Raw genomic sequence first — 26370 nt, forward strand, 5'->3', positions numbered from 1 at the left:
TTAATATTACGACCACTGCACTAATAAATAATCAACCTAGATGACATAGTTTTTCTTCAGCGAGAAACATACGTATTTTTAACTTGCAAAAGTATAATGAATATTTTGCTGATACTCGAACGTAGGACAACTTGACAAGATCAAGTAGCTTTTGCAATGCCACGTAAGATTACCGAAAACAAAAAAGTTGTGCCTCGATCTTTAACTGTTGCGGTTATTTACATATTTTCCCATTATGCTTACAAAATATATGTATGACTATGTAATAAAGCAGTAATAGCAATGTTTATTTCGCAATTGCTTCTTCCATCGTAAAGCAGAATTCGCTGCATAGGTACCTGCCAATCACAACAGATAAAAGGAGCCGCCCGCGAAGTTAGTAATTACATACAATGTTATGACACAAAATAAAGTAGATCGTAGGTGAACGCTTTGTATCTTTGTCAATTTTGAGAATCCTTGACAATAAATGAAAAGCTATGTTTTGCTTGAAGAAAGGTTCATTAATTTTGCGAGAGGCTACCTTACGGATACATGTTAACTATTTTAGTTGACATGTTTCTGGAGGTTGCGAATGAATATACCATTGACGTCAGAACGTTCCCTTTCCTTTTGTTGACGCCCTTTCGTAACAGAAACGCATGTGGGAAGAGATACACTCATTTATACATACAACGTAGGAAGCTAGTATCTGGACTCGTGTACGTAAGGGTTTGTAATGTAGTTCGTTTGGCGTCGAGTTCTTTCTCAACGCTGGCTTGTTATGCAGCCTGGAAACTTATGAACGTTTCTTCCCAGATGTAGGGACGATTGTTGGAAATGTCGAAAACAGATGAAAGTAAATCCAGCGGAACGTCTCAGGTAAGATTTTGTTTCTTTTATGTGAAATTTGTGAAGAAATATGGCAAGTATTTGTGTGGCCTGATTTGCGAAGCTCGGCCCCTTTCAACACCCCCAACAGTAACAACCCGCCCATTACCCGAAGGCCTAACTGGATAATCGTCTTTATTGTTTACATTGACAGGGACAAGAAAATAGTGGCTCGCAACCTTCACCATTAGCCCTCCTCGCAGCTACTTGCAGTAAAATAGGATCACCGTCGAAACCAGCAAAAACGCAAGGCAATCAATCCAATCAAGCACAAGCTGTCCAAGTATTGAATCAAGCCCAAAGCCAGGCTATCCTAACAGCTACTGGACAGCCAGGTATAACACTACAACAACAACCTATACAATTACCATCGCTTCCCATACAGCTGGGGTCTTTGGGTGGCACTGTACAGGTACAACTAGACGCTAACACCCTGGCAAGTATACAACAACAGCTGCAACAGCAGCAGTTGGCAACTCCTAAAACTCAGCAGCAACAACAACAACAAGGGGGCCAAAACACATTAGTAACTAACTTGAATCAAACTCCTCAAGTTCTCCAACCTGCACAAATCTTTCAATCGAATGGAATCCAATATAATGTTGTCCCACAGTTAGTAGTGGACGCTGATGGTAATATTATACCACAGAATGCTGGAAATCAAGCAACTTCCACTGCTCAACAACAGGTTGTTCAACAAACCGGGCAATTTACCCAAGCCCAAACTAGTACTGGTAACCAGGTCGTGAATATCCCTGGCTTTGGGAATGTTCTAATACCAACTGGTGGTCAAGTTTTGCAAGGAAACCAAATTGTTCAAAATGTTGGTACTCCAACAAGGTTGTCAATTGGCAATCCACCTATTGCTCTTCAAGTCGCAAACAACTATTCAGGAGTGGTGCCAGTTAGTTCAGCTCAAGTTGTCAGTGGAGGACAACAGTTCACTCTTGGAAATGTATCAAGTCAGAACACTGCCGTGGGGACAACCCAAAAAGGACAACAGAATCTTCAACCAAAGACCATGGTAGATTCAAAGTCATCAGATGTGACGTCAGTGGTCCAGACTCCGCATAAAACATCCAACGTGGTGGGTAGTTTAGGTACCACCGCCAACCCAACAGTATCTTCGCAACAAGTTCAAGTGTTGCCTCAGGTGAGAGTCATTTGTAAGCAATGTCTTGCGACAGTACAAAAGTACAGCAACATTATTACTCAATGGAATCAAGATGTATCTTAACTGATGCAATCATTTCTGTGTTTGTCATGCTATTAAAACTTAACACAAGTCCATCAAATGCATGTAGTTTATGCACCAGTTTATGTGATTGGATAGGTCTGGTAGTGTTTAAAACTGAAAGTAGCCTATGTTGTTCACATTTCTAAACTGCAATTTATACTTTTATGAGTGCCATCGGCAAAGATTACTCTAGTGCAACAAAGTGATCAGGAAAAAAACTTATATGTACAGCTGTTTGTTGTTTAAAGTTGCACGTGAACTGTAGGACTAGGTCATGTACAAAGAGCAAGGGAAACTTGCATGCTACAAGTTTAACTTCCTCCATTTAATACTCCATCACTTGAAAACTGTCATTCATCTTGAGTGCTTCTGGTTAAAATTCACCCCATGTCTTCAACAGAATAAATAAAGCAACATATATACATCCTAATTAAATAGAACTAGATCTTTTTGGACATAATGTCAATGCATTGATCTTTATGTACTCTGGTGTAATTGGGAGCCTACATAATTATACAAGTTCTATCATTGCAATGCCAGACTTTTGGATGTACTTTTGTGCTCTTAAAATCTAAGCAAATTTTATAAGAAAATTAAGGTAACTGTTTAGTAATTATTCATCAACAATGTTACAGAATATTCTACAATGCAGTTTTTGCGATATAAAGTAGTAAATATTGAGTGCTCTATGTCAATGCTCAGCATAACAGTGATGTTCTGTTTGGTCCTAAGACTAGTTCCTTTTACTTCTGATCAAAGAGGGTGGCATATACTTGTGAGTTTTTTTTTGTTCGAAGGACCTGCCATGGCACCATGACAAATTTAATTGGATGCATCTTTTGTGCCTATTGTGCATTGTATCTATCTTGAAAATTTCATGCTACTTAAATAGAAGAAAAGTGTGTCAGACATGTCAGAGCGCTCCTCCCAGTAAAACAAAATCTATTGTGGACTTTAAAAAGAATGGAGTTAGATTTTTGAGATTTTGGTTGTCGTCACATTCAGGGATTGATGTCATGTAATCCAATGAGAGACATATATATTTAAGTTACAGTTTATATTCTGTTGAGGAGATGATAAATAGCTAGTCTGCTAACCATTGTACATTACTCAACAGTGTTTATTGCAACTAGCCCATGCTCAAACAAATTGAGTCAAGGTTAATATAAATTTTTCCTGTATGCCAGATTTGAGACTACGTTCTCAGGTCAACCCACACTGTAGAACAATGTTATAATATAGGTAAAGTAACAATTATTATTATGATTATTATTATCATTTTTCTCTGTAGATTGTAAACAATCAGCAGTTTGTCCAGGTACAATCCCAGAACACACAAAAGCATATACAGAATGTGTTAAACCAGTTACATCAGCAGGTACAGAGTACAGCTAACAACCTACAGACATCACAGAGCAATCAGACACAGCAAGTTACAACAGCACAGCAACAGAATGTGGTTAGCAGTCAGGCTACTCCTGTCACATCCACCGCCACTTCAAAGGTCCAAACGTCCACCGCAGGAACTCAACTTCAAGGACAGACCATACAGTTCGGTCAACAAAATTTACAGATTCAGCAGCTGCCAAATGGACAGATAACGTTGACTCCACAGCCAACCCAACAGCAGGGCATCGTCCTGCAGGCCATTCAGCAGCCGCAGACAATAACGTTACAGACGCTCGGAAACATTCAGGGTGTACCCCAGACAATTACCATACCGATTCAAAGTCAGACAGTTGGACAGCAGTTGGCGGGGGCTAACATTTTTATACAGACACCGCAAGGCCTGCAAGCAGTGCAGCCGGGTCAAGCTCTCTACCAGAATCCTGTCTTCTTAGGAGGTAATAATGGAGGAGTGCAAACATTACAGATACAAGGGCTTAATGTAGCCGGTCAACAGCAGCAGCAGACGGCTACTTCCAATGCCATCACGGCCGTACCGTATGCTACGACTATCGGTGGACAACAGGTACAGATCAGTCAGATGCAAGCAGCAACACTTGGCAACAAAGGTCAAATTGGTGAGTCACCATTTGTGTTACGCAATTTGAGTCATTTTTTAGGACTTTTCAAAAAATGTCTAGTACTAAGAAGTGTAGTCGTGGAGAGGTTTAAGTAAGGATGTGTCGAAGGATGTAATTATCCATTCAAAAGTTAGATCTTGGAAGTAGTATGAAGGAAATGGGTTAACTTTTTGTAGCACTACCACCCTGCATGGAATGTTTTTTTTTGTATTGGTGTACTTCTACCAAAATCATCCTTTTGAGTGTTGGGGGGGGGGGGGTTGTGAGGGGTAGGGGCGGGTAATGTTGCAAATGCTCAAAATATATCTTTGTAGCCGCCACAAACTTTTCAAATTGAACCGTTAAGTTGATGCCAATTATAGAGTATTCAAATGGTTTCAACTGACAGGACACCTTTGCTGAAAACAATAAGAAGATTCCGCTTGTATCAGAACATTGGCCACTCTAAAATGCATAATTTACCTTCACAGGCACTTTGTGCAGTTGGTTCACAGGCATTTTCTCTCTTCCTTTCTTCTTTGCAAGTAGTTACACAAAACAACAGCAATGGGATCACCTTGCCAACCAAATCATGGACTAATCAACAGGCTGTTACCAATACTACACAGTCATCTAATCTGCTCACACCCCAGCAGGTGGTTACTGGGTCCGCCCAATTTATATCTCTGCCTGGTGATGGAGAGATCCCAGATGGGAGCTCTCAAAGGGTCAAGAAGGTGGTCAAGAGAATGGCATGTACCTGTCCGAATTGTTCAGATTCTGAAAAGTGAGTGAGTTGTGTTTATGAAGGCATGTTTGGACGTACAGTGTTTTACTGAAGATCAATGTTAGTGAGGGTACTCATGGTATGATGTTTTAAGGCTATCGGTCCTAATAATGCATCAATACTTTTATTGAAAGGTGCTTTTTAGCTGCATGACACAGAAATTACATTCACCTTATTCCCATGTTTCAGAGAAAGCCAATGTCAATTTAGGGAACAGCATACCCCTCCTCCCCACCCTGACCACCCCTCCCTGCCCTCCTCCAGGAAATTTCAGAAATAGAATACTACTATGTCATGTTCTGGTTTACAGGGTTGTTTACAAAGTTTCCATACCGAATTAACCCAACTGCTATTACACAGATAAATGTACACTACCTCTCAAAATAGTGCAAAACAGGTGCGTTAAGACCTCTGCTTAATATTAACAGTATGCAAGAAAGGTGCTTAGTGAATTACAGGTGCACTCTTAAAAATTTCAGGTAGAGATAAGTCAGTAAATGGGGATAGTTATGGTTATAGCACATGTAATGTTTTTCACATGATGCAGTTAGTGAGATTGTTGATTTGATTAATATTGGCAAGTATTACAACTGTGTGTTGTTGCTTAAAGCAGCATTTTGCATCCTTTTCTATGATTTTTCTCAACCTCACTGATTCCACTTTGCCATAACGACATACATAACTAGCTAATCTATTTATATTTTACTTCAAATGGTGGCATAAAAGTCGAAAAATTTGCAACTTTCAACTTTGTTGTTCTCCAAGATATTTTCCGTTGGGAACCCAATAAACCTCGCCCATAATATGAATATTTAAACACTACGAACGTCATTGACAAATACGTAATATAACACCACGCTTGATTTGTGTACAATCTATATGGCAGTTGTATCAGGGAGTTGCATAACAACTCCCTGGTTCATGTGGTTGTACCAACGCAAAGTCTTGAATCTATTTTTAGCAATGGCTCATAACTAAACCTGCATCTGATTGGTTGCATTCAAACTAGTGGGTTTGGCGGAATTGTATACGATTAATTTTAACTGTGGAATTTGTCGAGGACACTCTTCTCATTATCGACATAAATCGTTAATTACTCGCTAATTAATGATCTTGGCAGGGTGAAACTTGGATGGTATCTAAGTTTGCTGTTTTATGATTGATACATGTAAAAAAATCGATGCACATGATAAAAAGGTGGAAAAAAGTGACCCAACGCAAAATGCTGCTTTAAGTGTGGTATTGATGCTCGTACTGATGTCTAAGATATGTATATGTATCCATTTTAACATAGGATGGGATTCCTGTTTTATTTGACATTGCCTTGCCTTGCATTTGATAGTTTGTGTTGTTTTGACCTTAATTGTAGACATTTTCACTATTTACAATTTTCAAAGGTTTTGGGTGAATGTCACAAGTCAAATGTCTGCATCCAGCAGTAGGACTTCCACATACCATTTATGAACATCTACAGTGATATATATGAGGTTGTGTACAGTGCAGTAGGTAAAGCTGAAATATTTATTATCTATATACACCTAGTGGTAATTGTTTGGTCTCTACATTGCAGGAATCACAGTGGATCTGGTAAAAAGAAGCAGCATATCTGTCACATAGCTGGTTGCAAGAAGGTTTATGGGAAAACTTCACATCTCAGGGCCCACTTGAGGTGGCACACTGGTGAAAGGCCTTTCGTTTGTGACTGGATCTTCTGTGGCAAGAGATTCACACGGTCAGATGAACTTCAGAGACACAAAAGAACACACACAGGTAAACTATGGCGGAGTTAAATGTGGCGGTTAAAATGAAGTTTTTGTTTTATGGATATACTTAGTTGAACACACACAGGTAAAGTCTAATAGAGTAAAATGTGGCGGTTAAAATGAAGTTTGTGTTTTATGGATATACTTAGTTGAACACACACAGGTAAAGTCTAATAGAGTAAAATGTGGCGGTTAAAATGAAGTTTGTGTTTTATGGATATACTTAGTTGAACACACACAGGTAAAGTCTAATAGAGATAAATGTGGCGGTTAAAATGAAGTTTGTGTTTTATGGATATTTAGTTGTTTTAATTTTTAATGTTTACTTGAACGTTGACATCAGTTGGATTTTGCCTACAAGCACTATCACCAAAAACACTGATAAGAACAGATTACAAGCTATGGTAGTTAGTACTGCTATATATACAAAGCATAGCGTATTCCATAGAATGTTCAATGTGTACCTGCTTCGAATTTTACAAGTTTAGCCAATGCCCCCCTCCCCCCCACCCCCATATGAATATATAAATACATGCCAGTGGTTAAGGAGCCTTTTGGGGTAACATCAAGTTCTCACTGGTATTTTCCGGAATTTACAACCCACAATAGTTTACTGCATGTAGGCTTTTGAGAGCAGCTCAATAAAACAACATTTGCTGATAATAAGCAGTAACACAGGGTTTATGATATCAGGGCGTACAGAAATCAAGCCAATTCTTTGACTGATGATTGTTTACTGAATTTATATCGTATATTTAAATTTGTGGTCTCTACTGGCAGAAAATGATCTGACTTGTATACACAACAGGAAGCAAATTCATACTTTTCAGGGGATAAGTGGTTTCTATTTTGTGGAGAAAATATGTAAATTAAGTATCGGCACAAGAAATTAAATTGACATCACTAATGATCTCTCATTATCACTGGTGAATTAACACAAGCTGCCAAACAAGTTAACTATGAGGAGAGTCACTTAGTGTTATGTGCAATAGCTTACAAGTATTAAGATCGTTCATGGGGTCATGACCTTGGGTTTGCCGAGTCGAATTCATTGTTAAGAGATATTGCAGGAGAAATGGACAGAAACATTTAAGAGCCTGTGTTCATGAAGACATATACTCATTAAATTGTTAGTGTGGAAATTTATGCTTGTATATTTCATGAAATCGACGTACACTTCTGAAATCGCATGGCAGTTCTTGAAACAGAATGAAACATCAAGTTTTGCTGATGCTGTCCATGAAATTTTAAAAATCCAATTTGATCACTGTCCATGTATGTACTTAAACATATGTATGTATGTATGTATGTATGAATGTGACACCTTGACTTGTAAAGTCAAAATTGCATAATGGATTAATTTCACACCTGGTACATGGATTCATGTTAGTGCTTACAAGAACACTATTGGTTTGCAGAGAGGTCAAATGTCATGTGGGACCACCAGAGGTGAAAATGTGAACTATAAGATGATAACTCCCCTAAGTAAAGTTTTCATGAGATTCATACTTATTGTAGGTCCACCTTGGTGTGTAGAGCATTTTTCAATTTGTTGTTGTTTTTGTTGCTATTCTTTGCAGGAGAGAAGAAATTTGAGTGCACTGAGTGTGGTAAACGTTTCATGAGAAGTGATCACCTGACGAAACACGTCAGAACTCACATAAATAAACAAAGGAGCAAAGATTCGCCAGATGTTAAACCTGGAGATATGGAGATGGGTGGCATGGAAGCATCCCCTTCAATGGTAGAAGGAGAGGGTCTTCAAAGGACAATAGTCACACCAGCAATGGATTCATCTATGATTACCATGAACAGCAACATTCAAGCCACTCAAGGTATGGTTGGGAAACCTATGGAAGGTACTAACATGGTTGAAGATGGGGAGAATATCACACTTAACTGAGAAACAGCAAGAGGCTGCACCATTGGCAGATGTGTGAATCTGATGGTCATTTACAGAGCGCACCAGCCAAGTCAACCACACCAGACCAGTACTGTTAGAGTTGTCTCTGATGGCCATTAACAGTGTACCAGCCAAGTCAAATATTGGAGGTATAAAAACGGAGTACCTACAACAGTTGAAGGTCTTATCTGATGATCAAAAACCGAGCATACCAGCCAATCAAATGTATTTGAGGTAAAGCTATGGAAGATGCTACATGTGGGAGAATATCAAACAAACTAGGAAACAAGGAAACCAAGCTCAAAAACTAAACTCAAACAAGGAAACTAAGCTCAAGATGTACATCCATTTGGTGGTTGATTCTGCACTGGTTTATACCTACAATACAGTACTCAAGTACCTACAGTGTACCTACATGTACCTACTGTGGCTTTACAGGAAAATCCTGCTCCTACACAAGTCACTTGAAAAACATAAAATCTGCTCCTACTTTGAGTATTCCTTGGACTAGGGAATATGATATAAGTATGTTGATAGCTTGGACAGTAATAAATGCTATTTGCTACCAGGGAGTAAACATGAAGGTAAAGAGGGTGAACTGGTTGCATGTATGGAGGTTGTTTTCTAGATTATTTAGCACTGGTTCATTCTGCGCTGGTAAGGGCATTTAGCACTGGTAAGTGGATGCTACTACAAACAAGTTGCATAGAACTTCCCCACTTAGGTAGCAGATTGGTGTAATATTAGTCTGTTCGTACAAAGTGTCTTCATTATTTCTTTATCTTCATTATTTCTTTATGAATTAGTATGTCGGTCAACATCATTGCCTGCAGTCCTTGCAATCAGGTAAACTTAATACTTGGTTATTGGAAACTGGTTTTTAATTTGTTTCAACATAACTGTATTGCTTTTACTCCGCTGACAGAAATCCAGCAGAGAATGTTTGGTCAGCTGCGTACATACCTGTTGGATCCTCATAGAAAGTGGAGGAAAGCTACATCATACATAATATTGCATCAGCTTAGTGTCAGTAGTGCTGTTTCCAAGTTACCGAAAGTAAATTAATTTTATTTAGCACACTCTCTACGGTAGGTGTACAAGTTTCACTATCGTTAATTTTAAGTTGGATTTTCAAAGCAGGGAACTAAGTTTTAATATCGATGTGGAGCAGGTGGTGTGGGAGAAATACCTCTTCCCACAGCAACATTGCCTGTGCAGTAGAAACTGGTTTCAAATATAAAAAATTATTCCACCATCATACAGTTTTGTTACGTTTCTGATCAATATCCATTCTGAGGCAAACTGGAAGTGCTTTGAAATTATTTTGCAACGATTCTACAATCGTTTACAAAAGGCGGGTGATATCCATCTCTTCTCATCGGATCTTTCGTTTACTGAGACTTTAAAACTTTTACAAACTTTTAATACTGTTGTTGCATCAAAGACAATTTTCTGAAATATTTTAGAGACTTAAAGCGAAAGGTGTTTAAGGGTGTACATACTTTATGAAGGCAGATGCTCAAATTGTTTAAATTTGTTTGTATATTCAGTAAAGTTAAAGACGTGTCTGCATTCATTGTCGTGAAGCAGTTTCATTAATCATGACCATATATCAATTGAAACAGAAAACTGTCATAGGAAGTTCAGGGACACTTGTCAAGTTGATGGGAAAGTATTTTGTACTCATACTGTGAATAAGAATAAATAAATAAAAGGATATCAAACTGAATTGAATGTTTGTTATTTTTCATTATGTATTGGTATTATCAAATTCTTCATGATGTTGGACATCACAAATCAAAGCCTTTTTGTGGTTATTGAAATTTCTGGATAATGAAAGTCCATCCATCCTGGCATGTGCGCATCCATTAAAGTCGGCATTGGCAGTTTTCTCTGCCATGTCATAATTTTCACCAATAGTTTTCACAATTTCGACAATTTTCACCATAGTTTTCACCAAACAAATTGTTCAGTTTCATGGGAGGGTTCCAGACACCAGTCTTTCATCCATGACTACTTGTCAAATTAATGACTCTTTTATACCTAAGTAAGGTACTTAGTAATCTTTTGATTCCTAAGTAATATTACTATTGTTTTATCCAGAGTTTTATCCAGAGTTGTATCCAAAAGATAAGTTTTATTCAAAAACTCTAAAACATTCCACAATTAGTTGATCCAAACAATTTGTTAACTCCCTCAACTAGATTGTCACTGTTACTGCAGTCACAGGTAACTCCAGTCCCGAGGGTCACAATTCACAAACACTACATATTGGTCAAGACACTTGTTTTTCTTCCCAGGAATGATCAATATAGTGGCATGGGATGTGGGCAACAAAAAGTTTTCTTTACTCCATGTGCTGTTCTCAGGTGTAGGACCTCCACCATAGCTCAAAAATCTCCCTTTTGATCTGAAAGAAAAATTGGATCTTTATGAATTGTGGTGCAGCACTGATGTTGATAAACATCAATTCATGAACACTCGACATTAGTTTATTGGTAGTCATTCCACATGGTGCCCAGCAGTGGAGACATGAAGGTAAGGTGTTTTGGATGTTTTCACCGCAAACTATTCCTACCAATTACAAAAAACAAACTAAAATAGTTTTACAGTCTAACAAACATTGCCCAGGGAAATTGATCCCATCTCTCACCGCTCATTGCTAGTCGTTTTTCTTGCCATCCTTTCTCCATTCCAGTCACAAACTGCTCCAATACCTCAATGCTTTGCATCAAGCTAGTCTTCTTGTAGTCTGCAAAGGAGAGAAGATACATTACAGACTCAGATATCAATTAGCTTTAGTAAATTGCAACAGAAATATTAACTGATCAAACATATCAATGCATAAAATATGACTGTCAAAATAATGGCTTGTATTACCAGATTGGTGACTAGCGTTACACTGTTGTAATACTTGGACATAATAATATTGGTAGGTTACCTAAAAATGCACTGTATCTGTGATGGTTACAGTATCTTACATGCAGTTGTATCAGAAAGTAATGTCACATGAGACATGTCTCATGACACAAAGAGATGGAGAGTGTAAACTAACAGGTCTTTGTTCAGCTGTGTCTAATAAAGATCTGTTCATTAACAGGGTATGCGAGACAGATGAGTCTTTAAAGACGAAGGCCTGTTACTTACTAACAATGGCTACTGTCCTAACCTACTGCCTTTTGGACTATTCCAAATCGTTACTAGGGGGTGTATCTTGTACCAAGTATACTTATCATTACAGTTACCTTTCATTCTCCTCTTTGGAGGTGTTGGTTGGTCACCTTCTATGACTTCTGGCTTATTCTTCTTGTCATACTCATCAATTTCCGTACACAATTGACTGCACGGAAAGAAATAACCACAGACAATAAAACACTTACAATTAATACTATGTTAATCATGGACATTTAAACAGGAATTCATCTCAACTTAAAAGTGATTACTGTGAGCATTTGCTATTCAAGGGTTGCTTAAGAAGTTATCATATAGACAATATAAAAGAAATGATCAACTTCAAATAAAAAAGTAGCAAGCTTTCTACAACTATACAATACATGGCCAACTTCCTCTGTACAGCCTCGGTTAACATCTTCTGCATGCCTCTATACAATTTGGATTTGGGACTTAATAACAGACACAACTACAAAGTTAATTCATACCTGATGTCTGGTACAGTGAAAGGATCAAATCTGTCAACATCTTTCACACTGATAGGGACACAGACCTTGCCAGTTTTCGGATGCACGCAGAATGGACTCTTAAGAAGATGGTTGATTCCTTTACTAACGTTCACGTCAAGGCGAGGGTAGCAGTACTGTAGACCGATCTCCTTGCAACAATGGCGAGACTTTCGAATGTTTGCCTGAAATGATCATAAAGTAACAGAGGTTTAACTTTAATTCTTTGTCTAGGTAAGGGTGATAGTTTAATCCTTTGACTTTTAATCCAGTGGATGCTTAATCCTTTCCTCGGGCAAAGTGACATCAATAAGCTCACAAGATTGAAACCAACCTAAGACTTTTGATGGACAAATTGTTAAAAATGTCAATGGCCTGTGTCTTTATTTGAATGTTGTACAGCTTTGGAATATAAATATGTGCAATACAGAATTCCAGAAACAAACATTTGATTGGTGCAATAAGAACTAGGCAAATGCACAAAACTCTCATAATAATATTATAAGGAATTATTATAAAGAATAATTATCCAAGAGGTGTGATGAAACAGGTGTTCATCCACAGCCACCATATATCGTGGGCAGACAGCATAAGTATCACTTCCTACCATGGGGGTGAAGTGGTTGCTATGGATAATTGATTTAATGTCAAGAAACACCTAGATAATGTCACAAATTTACTTACATCACCATCAACTAAGCTCATGTGTCTCATCCTAAATGACTCCCAACGATCTTTAGAGTTCTTTTCCTTCTCCATGAGTTTGAGAACATCCTCCCGTAAATCTGTGCGATTTGTCAAAGAAATCTCTTAAAATCAGACATAAATATGGTGAAAAAATGTATAGTTATTGTTAATAACAACATGAAGTAAGTACACGAGAGAAAACTTGAATAAAAAAAGTGTGTTTTAGTATAGAGGCATTCTAAACCTCCTTCCCCCAGAACCACTCCCCTTCCTGAGCTGAGAGATCAACAGACCTTCAAACAAACATTGCTGATATGTTAACACAATTGTGAAGACAGCAAAAAAAAACCCCCCAAAAACCCAATACCTTAAATGCTAAGTCATAGAGAGAACTTTTGGTCACTGAGCAGTGAAACGTCCAGTGCTGGACATTTTAGCTTTACCCTTCTTGCATACCATATAGCTTTACGCTTATTGCATACAATCAAGATTACAAACTTAATTGTCAGAGTATGCTGGGTAATATCTTGTGACATTGCATGACCTCTAACCCATGCTTTTATTGAAGCCCTAAGCATGCAATGCATTGTACATTCAAGTACTTAAATCTGTCAAAAGCTGTTTTCAGCCTATCAGATTGCTGGACAAATCACAATTGTCAGTTGCTCTTAAGATCTAAAAACATGAAGAACCATTCATCAGTGTGAAAATATTTGAATGTTTTCTTGAAAAGGATACTATCATCAGGAATTATCGCTAGGGCTTTCTGCCAAGACTCCTTGTCGCCGAGGATGTCCTGCTTATCTAGAGCATAGTCGTCGAAATAATCATTGATGATACCAATGGCTCGTCTGTGAATACCAAAAAGAAACTGAATAACTCTTATAGATTCATTTAGAAAAAGGAAAACTATGTATAATCTTAATGCTGTATAGTCAATAATATATTAATTTAAATCTCTCAAGGAAACATATGGAAACTCTTTCACCAAAGTAGAAGATAAAACTATCAAACAAAATCTCGCTTTAGCTATGTAGAGTAATGATCTTTTCTTTTGACTGAGCACACTCTTACATAGATGCCAAAGATGTAAACTAGAATAAGACAAGATCGGTGGAGTCATAATACACAAGTTAATTTTCATTACGAGCAATCTGTTTAGTTGTATTAGCAATAAAACGACTACTGCCAACTTCCATGTCAAGAAAGATCTTATCGTTTGAATACAAAAACAACCACAAGCAGTTGCAAATGTAGTTGTATAATTCTTAACTCACTCTATAGATGGATGGATGTTTTCTGGCAAATGAACTTTCCTCACATTGTTTTCACCTCCCTAGCAACAGAGAGTAAAAATAAAAGATACATATAATCAAACTAAAAGCTGCATTGGCTGAAATTATTATATTTTACTCAAAATTGTTGTACAGTCAGTTTCACTGACCGCTGTAAGGCTGTATTATTCACAGAATTTTGAAAAGGAAATTTTCTCAAGACTTTCAGATTAAAATGCAGTTCTTCCAATTAAGTAGAAATTAGTAGAGGTGTGATGTTAGTCATTAGACATGTGTAACTGTCTATTGGTATCTCAGAATACACTATCAAAATACATGCCAGCTAATATCAGTGTCTGAAGTATACAATCAGAAAATAATGGTGTATCAGAGTATACTAGTATCTAAGAGTTTTACTATCAGACTACATCTCAAAGTAAACTGGTATCTCAAGTATACTATCTGAGCATACTGGTGTCTCAGAGTATACTAATATCTAAGAGTTTACTATCAGACTACACCTCAAAGTAAACTGGTATCTCAAGTATACTATCTGAGCATACTGGTGTCTCAGAGTATACTAATATCTAAGAGTTTACTATCAGACTACATCTCAAAGTAAACTGGTATCTCAAGTATACTATCTGAGCATACTGGTGTCTCAGAGTATACTAGTTTCTAAGAGTTTTACTATCAGACTACATCTCAAAGTAAACTGGTATCTCAAGTATACTATCTGAGCATACTGGTGTCTCAGAGTATACTAATATCTAAGAGTTTACTATCAGACTACATCTCAAAGTAAACTGGTATCTCTAGTATACTATCTGAGCATAGTGGTGTCTTAGAGTATACAAGTATCTAAGAGTTTATTTTCAGATAACATCTCAAGGTAAAGTGGTATCTCAAGTATACTATCTGAGTATACTGGTGTCTCAGAGTATACTAGTATATAAGAGTTTGCTATCAGACTACATTTCAGAGTAAACTGGTAATGTATTGTCTCTGGCAATAGATATTGCATTAGATGTCAACAAGATGACAGAGATCATCTGGTTCATTAGTTAATTAACTAATTAATGAACTTAAGTTACATTTGGAGGTGACGCTGCTGCCCTTTGTATACACTTTACTGCCTCAACATGTCTAACAATAAATAAGCCAAGATGCAAAGGATCATGGGAGCTTAATGTGGAAGAGACAGGGAGAATGATCAAAGTGGACAAGAAGATAGTTGTACCTTCACGAGACTGAGATATTCAGCGACGGCTCCTCTCGCATTTTGAGACAGCTTCCTTGCTGCCTCATCTGCTATCCAGCAATGGACGCCACGACGACCAGAATATACCCACAGTCGATGATCAAAACCAAAGTCCTCTGCAGATAAAGGAATATGAGGATCATTGAAATAATCGGAAGTAGAATCCATACTGAGGCAAATACCCAAAGTTAATAAGATGTCCATGTCTGATGACAAAAAATTGATAAGAATCCCTCCTTGGTACTGAATAGAGCAAAGGGACAAATAAACAGAAGATAGTTTAATATGTGAGTATATTGTGCACTACAGAGATCACTTTTACAATGACATTCACCCTTAATAATATCATAAGTAATATTTATATAGCACATAATCAGCAAAGCTGCTCAAAGAGCTTTACAAATGTAAAACCTAAAAACAAATAGTAACAAAAACCAAAATATATAGAACCAATAAGGCATAAAAATGAGTTATCCTGAGAATGAGTCATCAATGAGTTATAAAATTTATCGTATAAGGCAGCGGTTAGTGTCCACCTCACAATTCGTAGGTTACCGGATCAAAATTCCGCCAGGAGCCAGATTCTCTTGACCTATTCAAAAATCACAGCAGTGCAGTGGTGATGTGCGGAATCTTCCGTGGATCTGGTATTTCTGGTTTGTGAACTTGGGAAAAGGGGTTTGCTTCTGTTCTTCACTTGGTTTTGAAACAACTTTGTTCGTCATGGCTGCACTGCAATTATATTGAATGGGCTGCCTTTGCCTTCCTTGAGCAGTGTTTGAGAAAGTGGTCAGATGGGGTATACACTCTCATCCATCAGATGGAGACGTTAAATGTCGGTCAAGGAAGCAGGGAAGGGAGTGAATTCACACCCCTGCCTCGTTATCTTCTGAACACTTATCGAAAAGAGAAGGCTTGAAATAAGCCGGTGTTCATCCCCGATCTAACACGGTTAGGGTCTCAAAATAAGCTACTGTAAGGCCTTCGGTCTCTAAACTAAATTAAACTATATTTACCATCTAAAGCTCTGTCAACAATTTTTATAGCCATCTTCATCAAAGGCCAGCATTTTGGGCAAATGTCAGCTCCTCTGTTGAAAAACAAACCGAGGAGAAATTAAGTAGCTAAGACCACAAACAGCACCACTGTAAAATGATCGAAAACTAGAAAACATAGGTTGAGGTTGAATGGTTTAACATTACTTAATTTAGTCTCAGAGTGCAAAAGTCCACACTTTCAGGTTATGACCAAACAGCTTCATGGAGACCAGACTTGCATTGCTGTTCTAGTTAGCAGGCTCCTTTATGTGATTTCAGCTCATCTTACTTTTCAATCAGACTTTTCCAGTTGATTCTAAGATTTTCCAAGCAACATAATCTATCTAATTTCAATTTTGTACTCAGTTCTGAAGACATACTTACTTAGCACTACCAAGCAATTAGCAATGATGCGAATAGCTCATATTTGAAAATAGACCCACTATACACTTTGCAAAATCAGTAGCCAATATTGGCTATTTATGGTTCTCGTCTTAAAACCAATTTTGTAGGAGTAATTTGTTCATCAAGTTAATTTGAAATCTTTCTTATGTGTAAGAATGATTTCATGTTGTGACTTGTACCATTTATTCAGCCTACAGTAATAAAGACAACTTTGCTATCAGTTCACATGCCATAAACTAACTTCACTAACTCTCACAGACCAAAAAGAAAAAAAATATGAATTATGGCATAAAAACAGACTGCAAAATATGGACCACCATTTAGAATGCAATAAAGTGATATAAGTTTGGTTTCTACACTGAAACTGACAGCTGACAGGAACTGACAGGACTGACAGGACTGACAGGAACTGACAGCTGAGTAGGTAGAGCACACAGATTGTACTTCCTACATGCATATTTACTTAATAGGCTAGATCTAGAACATCAACAGGTCCCTTAATTATATTGTGCATGCTATTCATGGACTCTGTATGCAAGTTTATATATAAGTTTATTATTTTTGACATGCTTCTACACAATCATATATTACTGCTTTGTTTATATATATATGTTGTTTGTATATATTTAATGTTTTTCAGCCTGACCCTTGACCCTTTGATACTCACTGACAACAGCTTCTGACATCATCGTAATCTGTCATATCTATATCAAAGACCAACTCCTTCTCCAAAGCCTGAAATGCTGTTGGCTTCACTGTCTTGTGTTCCTTTGGCTAAAAATAGAATACAAATTATTAAAATGAATATAACCAAAACCACAAATTTGCCGACAAAATGAAGACAGCATAGCCACAGAATTCTGTTTCTCTTCTTGTTTTTTTTTTTAAATGATAGGACAAACACTGCACCATTTCCATCCTTCTTAACATTTGCTGACCTACTCCTCAAAAGCATGAACATTTTGGACTAAGTGCTCCATTAACATTACAAACCTAATTGCAGTACTGGGTAAGTCCAAAGAATTAGAGAATCACCAGAAGGCAACAGACTTATTGCTTACTTACAATATTTTAATAACAATATTATACTTTCAAATGGGGTGTTACTAAAACGAATGACAATTGCGTTACACATAACGAATGACAATATGTTGTACACACTAAAAACTTGCGTTGACTAAAACGAATGACAGTAATGACAGTACAGACATTTGCTTCAACCGGATATCACAGTTCAGACTTCGTGGGTATATTAAAGCCACGCAAACCGAGTGGACGCGAAGTGCGTGGCTTACAGATCTAGTAAGGTACGGACAAGATATTAACGCACCTTATAGTAAGCGAAATTGTAAGTCTGATTTTAAAAAGTAAATTTAACGTCATTTTTCCGATATTAATTGTTAGAAACTAACAATACTATCATCCTGAAACGGCTTCAGTTATCTTTCTATATACATCTACAGAGGTAAATGTCAAAAGCACAGCACTCAAGCGCATTCTCACAAAAAAAAAAACTTTCCCTGTGGTTTCTATTCGTAAATTACACCAAAACCCTGCAACCACGTAACATGCGATTTTCCTCAAATCATTTTTGCGCAGAAAACCAGTAACCGCATTTACTCCACCCACTCATTCTATCTCTCCTCACCACTGTCCTTCGTTGTCATTCGTTGTCATATTCGTTGTCATTCGTTGTCATTTGTTGACATTCGTTGTCGTTCGCTGTCATTCGCTGTCATTCGCGAATGATATTTAACCCTGTACAAAGTCAATTGTCATTCGGTCATTCGCTGTCATTCGTTTTAGTTTGTCCCTTTCAAATGTAATACTGCACACAATATTTTCCAGTTCTGGCAATTTACTGACAGCAAATTGTGTTTTACAGACAATGACCAATGTTGAACTTGTATGACCTTTAAGCTCCAGCAAAAACATAGGGCTCTTGTACTCACTGAAGTGTATTTATATAGAATGTCTGGAGTTCATTCAAAACTTTTTTGAGTAAATTGAGTTTACAAAGTTTTCAGACTTATTTTCACCAAAAATGACCTTTTCCCAAACACTACAGTTCTTTTATGTTAACAACAAGGTGAATAATAATAATACTCAGGCAGTTATTTTTACGTTGCTTAAGGGACCACGAATGTGCGAGAAGCCCGCAAGAGCTTGTGGATTACAACTTTCGTGTAGGGTGGCTTCCAATTCAACATTATATCTCAAATTTGGAATCTTTTTAATGAAGAGAACCATTTTAGATGCAAAACCGTAGGTTGCTCTTGGATGAGAAACCCACCTTACTATCACCCGGCAGGGAATCACTTTTGGAATTGCCATGCCTACAAATTACATGGTTTCATATTTTATTTAAGTAGCGCTAATGCGCTAGCTTTACAATTGACCCCATCATTCACCCGTTGTCCTAGAGTCTCGTACCTTATGAGAATATACTGCTCCAATGTCAATCTTGTATGGACATTGTCTCTGAATTTGTTTCTCCATCTCTTGCTGATCAGAAAACGACTGGTAACGGATATAGACATCGTCTTTCAGGGTGAAAGAGAACTCTCTGTTGGTAAAGTAGTTCTTCTGGACTGAATTGAAGATAATGAAAGCAAAATAGAATGTAAGATAAGTTAAATTAGTATCATTGTGATGACACTGTAGATCACTCTCATGACCAACATGAAAATGAAGTTGACTGTTCTCTACAAAGATTTTTAACTTGTAGGACAGTTGTAACTTTATGAAGTCAAATGGCAGCTAACAAACAAAGTATTTGCTTAGCATGATTTAAAGACAAATTATTTGCTAAGCATGATTTAAAGACACATTTGTGTCAAGATTGAAAAACAAATTTACGTTTCTTAATGGCAAAATAAATTTGAGCATCAGAAACCATACATCACAGAAAGAGTCTGATTAAAATTGCATCTCTGCAAGTTTTTGTGGCGATGTTTATCTTTTTTTTCTTTTGATAGGCTTAGCCCAAATCTCCAGTAGGCTAGTTCAAGTAGTAGTAGCCTACTGCTGTAGACCTAACCCTAATTGGCTTTTGGCCTAGGAACAAGTCATATGGCTCAGGTTTCTCCAACACAATTGTTCAAAATACAAAAGAAAGTAAAGCCCTCACTTCACTATATAGCTTAAGTGGGCACGGCACTACTGTAGGATTGGTCTTAATACTCTTATACTTAGGCTTAGCCATCTGACACTGTAGCCTTCTACTTTTGTAGGCACCACTATGAGTGATAGAAATTTTACTTCCTCCACCAAATACTTACCACCTCCATAATTCAACCATCTGAAGTACAGACTGTATGGAAATAGCCGTTTATAGTACACTGGTAGGTACTCAGGTAACTCATCCGGTGAGTATGTTGGTTTTGACTTTTCACTTTCAGTCATCCTGATAGTGCTGACTCCTTGAGAATCAAAAAGCAAATTAGTCTAATTGTTGGTACTAAGTTGTGCAAGTTCCAATTCCAACAATAGTGGGAATGGAAGTACAATAACTCGAACGTTATGTGTCTAGCGATCAGACCTACTGCACTGTTGCAGTACCGCAGTGTACCTACACTAACAGTTAACAGTTACACAGTGTTAGTACTACTAGTAGTACTAGTGTACAATTACTATAGTACAAAATAAATGTAATAATGTTACTCGTTTGACAGGAATTCAGGAGTAACACTAACAGCTATAATAGATCAGACTAGGCGGCCAATGACATTTCATAATGCATACTCGATAAGGTCCGCATAGGAGAATCAGTCGTATTATCCTATCAGCACACTTCACTAGCTTTACGCATTTTGTTTTTGATTTTCGCACGTCAGTTTCCCGCGGTTCCAAATTTGATGCATATTCATCATTTCCATGTCAACGAATGTATTTACACATTGCGCCCTCGATCAACTAATGACTGATTGGTTCCGCGAATTGTAAACTTGTGCTTCATCGGTTGAAGACTTCGACTGGACTAGGCCCAGATGGAAGTTTATCTTGCAGAGAACACCTAGCAATTACAGTAATGTTACAACTATTATTACGCCAAGTCAACCTCAGCTGTCTGAAGTTCCTGGTTTTAATGCATATAACTAGCTCATTAAAATTTCAAAGTTGAAATTCCTAGCCTAGAAATAGCATTGCCCGAAAAAATTACCATGATACTGTACATCACATGTATGCTATTCAAAGTTTTCTTTGTTTTTATGGGAACTTCAGTCTGTTTAAAAAATTTGAAAGAATTACAGTATTTACCGTAGGCAGAACTTACGATTTGCAATGGTACCCATAATAGTTAAGACCAAACTGATTGGCTTTAGTCAGCTTGATATAGTTTTGATTAATTTTTTTTTTTTCAGTTTATGGAAAGTATATATATGTATATAAGTTATTGTATCATCGGTATTAAAGTTATGTATATTTGATCTCCATTTTCACTGAGATTTTGTTTACAAAAAAGAGATCAAAACCTTGTAAAGTGAGGAATTGAGGACTCTGTGGAATTTGTACTGCCTACTTTGTACTGCATATTTCTTTAAACAGGCTTTAAATTTCTTAGAACAGTATCATACCAATTTTTATTATCTTTCTTTTGAAGCAACAAAACCAACATAATCATAATAAGTTATCTTCAGAAATTTCTTATTGAAAGAAAGCTCTTTACTTTCATAATCTAAGAATTTCATATCACATCAGTTAGATAGTATGATAGACACTATCTTCACAAACTGGTTGACTGCTGTATCTCTGACATAATCATTTCTAATCATGTTACAATTTAATAATCAATCCTCAGTATTTCCCGAAACACTTTTATTTTATTTGACCTGAAACACTGACTGTGAATCAATGATGTCATTAAGTGAGATAGATTTTTGTTCCTTTGTTACCCCTGTATAACTTCATAAGATTTCATGACTGCTTTGATATGGCCAAATCAACTTCGTACTAATCAGTTGTCTATCTGATTTGGTGGTTAATTATGCCATTTCTGATGGATTTGGCCAGATGAATCATATTTTTATTAATATTTTTCAATACTGATCAATGATTCATAAAACCAGATTAAAGTTTCTGTACTCTAACCTCATTTGTTTTAAATCACTCCAACAACTTGAAATGTATTATAATCAGATAGTCAGTAATTTGATGGTATTCTGTTATAACGATAACTTAAAGGTTTATAAGGAGCTCGACATGGCCAGATAAATCTTTATTTCCACATCTGGTTTGCCTACAGATCAAGGTATATCTAATGTGATACAGAGGAAGGCTAGAAATGGCCAGATGAGAGCACGTACATTGTAAGTTTTAGTAAATAAAGGAAATCACAGATTGCATTTTCGTACTTCCAACAGAACATTGTAACAATGAGCAGTGACATATCTTCTCTCTCCGATGGTAACAACAGAGATCAGGCTGTTCTTGTCAAGAACCGCAACATAGTCCGAGCTGTAACCCCGGACAGTGTGGTCGAAGAAGAAGTGCATTTTCCAGAGGTCACTGTTAAATGTAGAAAGTGCAAGAGCCCTGTGGCAGTGAAGTACCTGCAAGCGCACCGTGCTTATCACAATGCTCTGTCTACGATGGAATATTCATCAAAGAAAGTACCGAAGACTACCGCTCTCTTACTGAAAAGACGAAATGCACTCGTGCAGAAATTGAAGAAAGAAGTAGCGGAGAGTGCGACCGCTTCCAGTCGCCTGCAGGCCATTGATGAAGCTTTTGAGTTGCTTAAGTCCTACATTGAAGATACTCACGATGAAAGATTTATAGGTAAAAACAACGTGGACCTCGACTGCAGAGCGGTCGGCTTGAGCAGCAGTTCTCCCTGTATTTCATCCGTTGGAATTTGCTGGAGTGAAAATTCAAGATGGAAACCCACCATGGAAGATACCCGAGTTTTTCAAGATTATTTTGGTAACGATATGAATAAATGTTTCTTCGCCATCTACGACGGTCACAACGGGCGGTTTGCAGCCGATATGGCAGCCAACGACTTGCATCACCATCTGCTACAAGAGATGTCACAATTCGACCCGTTGACTAAATGTACATGTGCAGTGAACTTAGCAGGAATGAACGATTTGTCCTGCTACCAAATCGAGAGAGTTCGACCGGTGGTGAGGAAGGACAGTATCAGACACATTCTTCACGCAGAGAGTGTCAACATACTTCAGCAGATTATGCACACTTGTTCTGGTCACGTCGAAGATCTAAAAATGGAGAAAGCCGCTGCAGAGAGAGACCGTTCAAAATGTCGAGATCCTTACGCGGAGAACATGAGCCGTGCGTTTAGAAAGACCTTCATGCTGACCGATCACATCTTGTCCTTTGGTGTTCAGGAACAGTCGAGGGTTAGGTGGAGTGGTTGCTCCGCCTTGGCGTGTGTTGTGAAAAGTTCAGGTGTCGACGAGGATCCACATACAGACGCAGGTGAGAGGATGCGAGGAACGCAAACAGAGCCACAAGATGAAACCATAGGGGAGGAGGAGAATAAAGATGAAAACACAGTAACAGAACTTGGAGCAATTTATATCGCAAATGCAGGTGAGATGAATGTTGGCAAGAGAACTGTCCTGTGGGATACTGTTAGAAATGTAACAATCCAAGGACATTTTCAGTATTAGAGAAAGAAAATAAGGGGTTTTAGTTAGTAGCTATGTTGTTCTAAAATATCTATGCAAAGATCATAATACTACAGAGTAAATAATGTTTTAATACTAAGGAGTTGGCATACATTACACAATACTAACCAAATACAAATACTGTAGCAGCTTTAATCGATGTCTTATTAATCAATGTCTTATTAATCAATGTCTTATTAATCGATGTCTTATTAGTTAATGTCTTATTAATTAATTTATCTTTGGTTTTCCAGGTAATGTCCACGCTGTGCTTTCCAGAGGTGGTCAGGTTCATCAACTTACCAGAGATCACTCGCCAGCTAATAACACCGAGAAGCAGAGATTAATAAAGGCCGGTGTCGCCATTCATGCGGGAGGATCTAAGGGTAAAGCTAACGGCGTGCTGGAGGCAACCAGAGGACTAGGTAACCACGGCGATCCCGTCCTGAAAAGTGCCATTTTGTGCGAACCTTACACCATGAGTACGAAGATAGATCAGTTTGCAGAGTTTTTAATCCTAGCCACGAATGGACTCTGGGAAGTAGTCACAAATGAAGAGGCTGTCGAACTAGTACAACAGGTAATTCACGACGAACAGCAGAACAAGGAAGTGGAAGATCGAATACAGCAGAGACGCGACGACTTTGATGAGCTGGTCATTTCTCAGGTAAACATCACTGCTGAGGATGACTTGGATAATTCTTCTCTCCGTGATGGACAAGTGACCTTTAGAAGCCAGGATGATAGTTTGGCGGGAGATGAGATAGTCTGGAGGGAAGATGATGTTATGAGCCAAAGAACAGACTTTGAGAGCATGATCTCCGCTCTTCTCGAAAACGACGACGGAAACGAAGCCGATATAGAGACGGTTACTGAAATGCACACAATCTATGCCAAATCCCAGCTGTCAGAGAAACCCTCTGAAGAAGAGAGGGTGCGTTCCTTGGCCGAGACGGCTAGTAAGAGACTGGTACAGGCAGCCATCTTGGCAGGGGCAAAGGATAATATAACAGTAATGGTCATTCTATTACCTGGCTTTAGCTCTGACAGTACTGATTAAATTCATGTATTGATTTAATTGATATTGTGTCATGTAACTTGAAAAGGTAAATACATGGATTATGATGATTGGAACAATCAGTGAAATAAGAAATTTTGTAGACAGACAATTTCCAAAATAAGAATTCATTAAGAATTTTTCAATAATTTAAACAATATTTATAAGATTTTATCTGCTCTGAACAGTGGACAAGTCACCTGAACATGAAACCCTCTGACTTTAATAACCAAAGTTTTTTTTCCTACTGTACTTGCTGGAATTGTAGATAACAACCAGATTTGTTAACTAATACCTCACAGGTTTGAATTAGATCAGGTTTTAGTCTGTTGATGGTTACTATTAGCCATGGCTCTAGTGCATGAGGATGTGGTGATGACTGGAATTGTGAATTTTATACTAATAAGGAGAGGGGGTGGTGGGGCAGGGGCCTGGGGGATATTCCTGACTAATTTTGTCGTTTGATATTTTATTCCTTGCTGAAGATAATGGCATATGTAGCTGTGTGTGTTTGGAAACTTTGTAATTTGGTTCCACCTCAGTGAAAACAAGAACCCTTGAATGTGGAAAATAAATTTGGGCAAAAGTTTCACTGAGCATTTTGACTTTCTGGTGTCATCATAGTTTATATAAAGTATACATGGGTGATACTGAATGCAAAGCCTCAAGTCCTTTTGTTTGTATTATGTAACAGTTGCTGCCATGTCAATATGTTCTATACAGTATAGGCTTTCAGACCTCAAGTTGTACGCTATCAAACAAGTGATGCATGAATTTGAAACGGATAACTGTCGGTTACAATATAGAGTGTTGGAACAAAATATTTATATAATAAATATATAATATTGGGGTCACAAAACTACTTTTCTTAGTACAAACAAATTTTTGGATAAAAAAATTGCTCAGAATTTTTTCTTTTTGTTGGAACATATCGATGTCAGAACATAGAGATGTAACCGTAAATTCAGCTTTTGGTAGGGTAACATTATCTCTGCATTCTGCTAACCTATGACAACAGCCTGCTGTAGACATCACAATCAAAGAAACCAGCACAGAAGTAGCCCTTTACCTATTGTTTTATTTGGATTTTTTTTCTGGGGTCCACACAGACCCCATATGAACATCTTTAATAGCCAGACCAACTTCAATACATGATTCATTATACTTATAAATTATTACACATGTATAATACAGAGTATTTTCAGGGGAAAATGTTACCTTTGTACAACCTTTTCTGGGCATGTTAACAATAAGTGCTTAGCAAATTGTGCACGCAACACTGCAATGATCAAGAAACGATTAGACCGATGGATAGGATTATTTTACCTTGTTATGAACTCAACCGAGAAAAAAACAAAACAAAAATAAACCACGCAGCTTCTGTGACGTGTTGAACAATTGGCTTAGGGAAGAAGAAAGGTCTTGATGTATAATATAAAGCGGTTAATGGCAAAAGTGTCCTTTATGAAAGAAAAAATTATCTATCTTCACACACATTTACAAATTCACCTTTGATCTGAACAAGGGATTTCTTGATAGTTCTCATTCATTAATCAAAGAATTTGATGCATTAAAGCTATGGGCTCAAAGGATGTATCTACAAAGAAAGTGCTTTTTCTAAAAAAAAAATTCAAAAGCTCCACAGGGAAATGGCAACTGGGTACAGCGAACAAAGGAAAGATTTTTAAGCGGGTAACGATTATGGTTTTGCAACAATTCACCAAGATAACAAACTTATAAGACTTTTGTAACATTCTTAAAATTGTCTGATTAG

At 37.5% G+C, this 26370-nt stretch overlaps 3 protein-coding genes across 6 annotated transcripts; 2 read left to right on the forward strand and 1 right to left on the reverse strand.

Moving 5' to 3' along the window:
• The first annotated feature begins 624 nt into the window (after positions 1-624).
• Positions 625-10295, forward strand: LOC139964692 (uncharacterized). Of its 2 annotated transcripts, none has more exons than XM_071966531.1 (6): positions 625-861; positions 1025-2023; positions 3399-4131; positions 4660-4900; positions 6471-6670; positions 8244-10295. In XM_071966531.1, exons 1-6 carry the CDS (start codon positions 820-822, stop codon positions 8564-8566), a joined length of 2538 nt encoding a protein of 845 aa, XP_071822632.1. In that variant the 5' UTR covers positions 625-819; the 3' UTR covers positions 8567-10295. The 2 variants fall into 2 exon arrangements, with proteins under 2 accessions (XP_071822632.1, XP_071822633.1); XM_071966532.1 differs by having other exon boundaries at positions 630-861; positions 4663-4900.
• Positions 10296-20714, reverse strand: LOC139964705 (DNA primase small subunit-like). Its single transcript, XM_071966562.1, has 12 exons — positions 20189-20714; positions 19341-19498; positions 17575-17681; positions 16482-16555; positions 15445-15581; positions 14208-14266; positions 13669-13781; positions 12928-13028; positions 12226-12428; positions 11812-11906; positions 11220-11318; positions 10296-10976 (listed from the first exon to the last, which is right to left on the reverse strand). Exons 1-12 carry the CDS (start codon positions 20310-20312, stop codon positions 10957-10959), a joined length of 1290 nt encoding a protein of 429 aa, XP_071822663.1. The 5' UTR covers positions 20313-20714; the 3' UTR covers positions 10296-10956.
• A 77-nt stretch (positions 20715-20791) lies between these two features.
• LOC139964699 (protein phosphatase 2C-like domain-containing protein 1) lies at positions 20792-26247 on the forward strand. Of its 3 annotated transcripts, none has more exons than XM_071966549.1 (3): positions 20792-20934; positions 22271-23462; positions 23794-26247. In XM_071966549.1, exons 2-3 carry the CDS (start codon positions 22283-22285, stop codon positions 24597-24599), a joined length of 1986 nt encoding a protein of 661 aa, XP_071822650.1. In that variant the 5' UTR covers positions 20792-20934; positions 22271-22282; the 3' UTR covers positions 24600-26247. The 3 variants fall into 3 exon arrangements, with proteins under 3 accessions (XP_071822650.1, XP_071822651.1, XP_071822652.1); XM_071966550.1 differs by having other exon boundaries at positions 20822-20934; positions 22153-23462; XM_071966551.1 differs by lacking the exon at positions 20792-20934 and adding an exon at positions 20944-21089.
• Positions 26248-26370: the final 123 nt, after the last annotated feature.

The sequence above is a fragment of the Apostichopus japonicus genome, chromosome 23, assembly GCF_037975245.1.
Source record: "Apostichopus japonicus isolate 1M-3 chromosome 23, ASM3797524v1, whole genome shotgun sequence".
In the NCBI taxonomy this organism is placed as follows: domain Eukaryota; kingdom Metazoa; phylum Echinodermata; class Holothuroidea; order Aspidochirotida; family Stichopodidae; genus Apostichopus; species Apostichopus japonicus.

Bases quoted from the DNA above. Each gene is read 5' to 3' on its own strand.
- LOC139964692 (XM_071966531.1), top strand. From the start codon at position 820: ATGTCGAAAACAGATGAAAGTAAATCCAGCGGAACGTCTCAG. The intron at 2,024-3,398 runs GTGAGAGTCATT...TTTTCTCTGTAG, and splicing joins AAGTTCAAGTGTTGCCTCAG to ATTGTAAACAATCAGCAGTT. The intron at 4,901-6,470 runs GTGAGTGAGTTG...TCTACATTGCAG, and splicing joins AATTGTTCAGATTCTGAAAA to GAATCACAGTGGATCTGGTA.
- LOC139964699 (XM_071966549.1), top strand. From the start codon at position 22,283: ATGAGCAGTGACATATCTTCTCTCTCCGATGGTAACAACAGAGATCAG. The intron at 23,463-23,793 runs GTGAGATGAATG...TTGGTTTTCCAG, and splicing joins AATTTATATCGCAAATGCAG to GTAATGTCCACGCTGTGCTT.
- LOC139964705 (XM_071966562.1), bottom strand. From the start codon at position 20,312: ATGACTGAAAGTGAAAAGTCAAAACCAACATACTCACCGGATGAGTTA. The intron at 16,556-17,574 runs GTGAGTATCAAA...GTTTTTCAACAG, and splicing joins GATGTCAGAAGCTGTTGTCA to AGGAGCTGACATTTGCCCAA. The intron at 15,582-16,481 runs GTAAATATAGTT...CTTTATCTGCAG, and splicing joins TGTTGACAGAGCTTTAGATG to AGGACTTTGGTTTTGATCAT.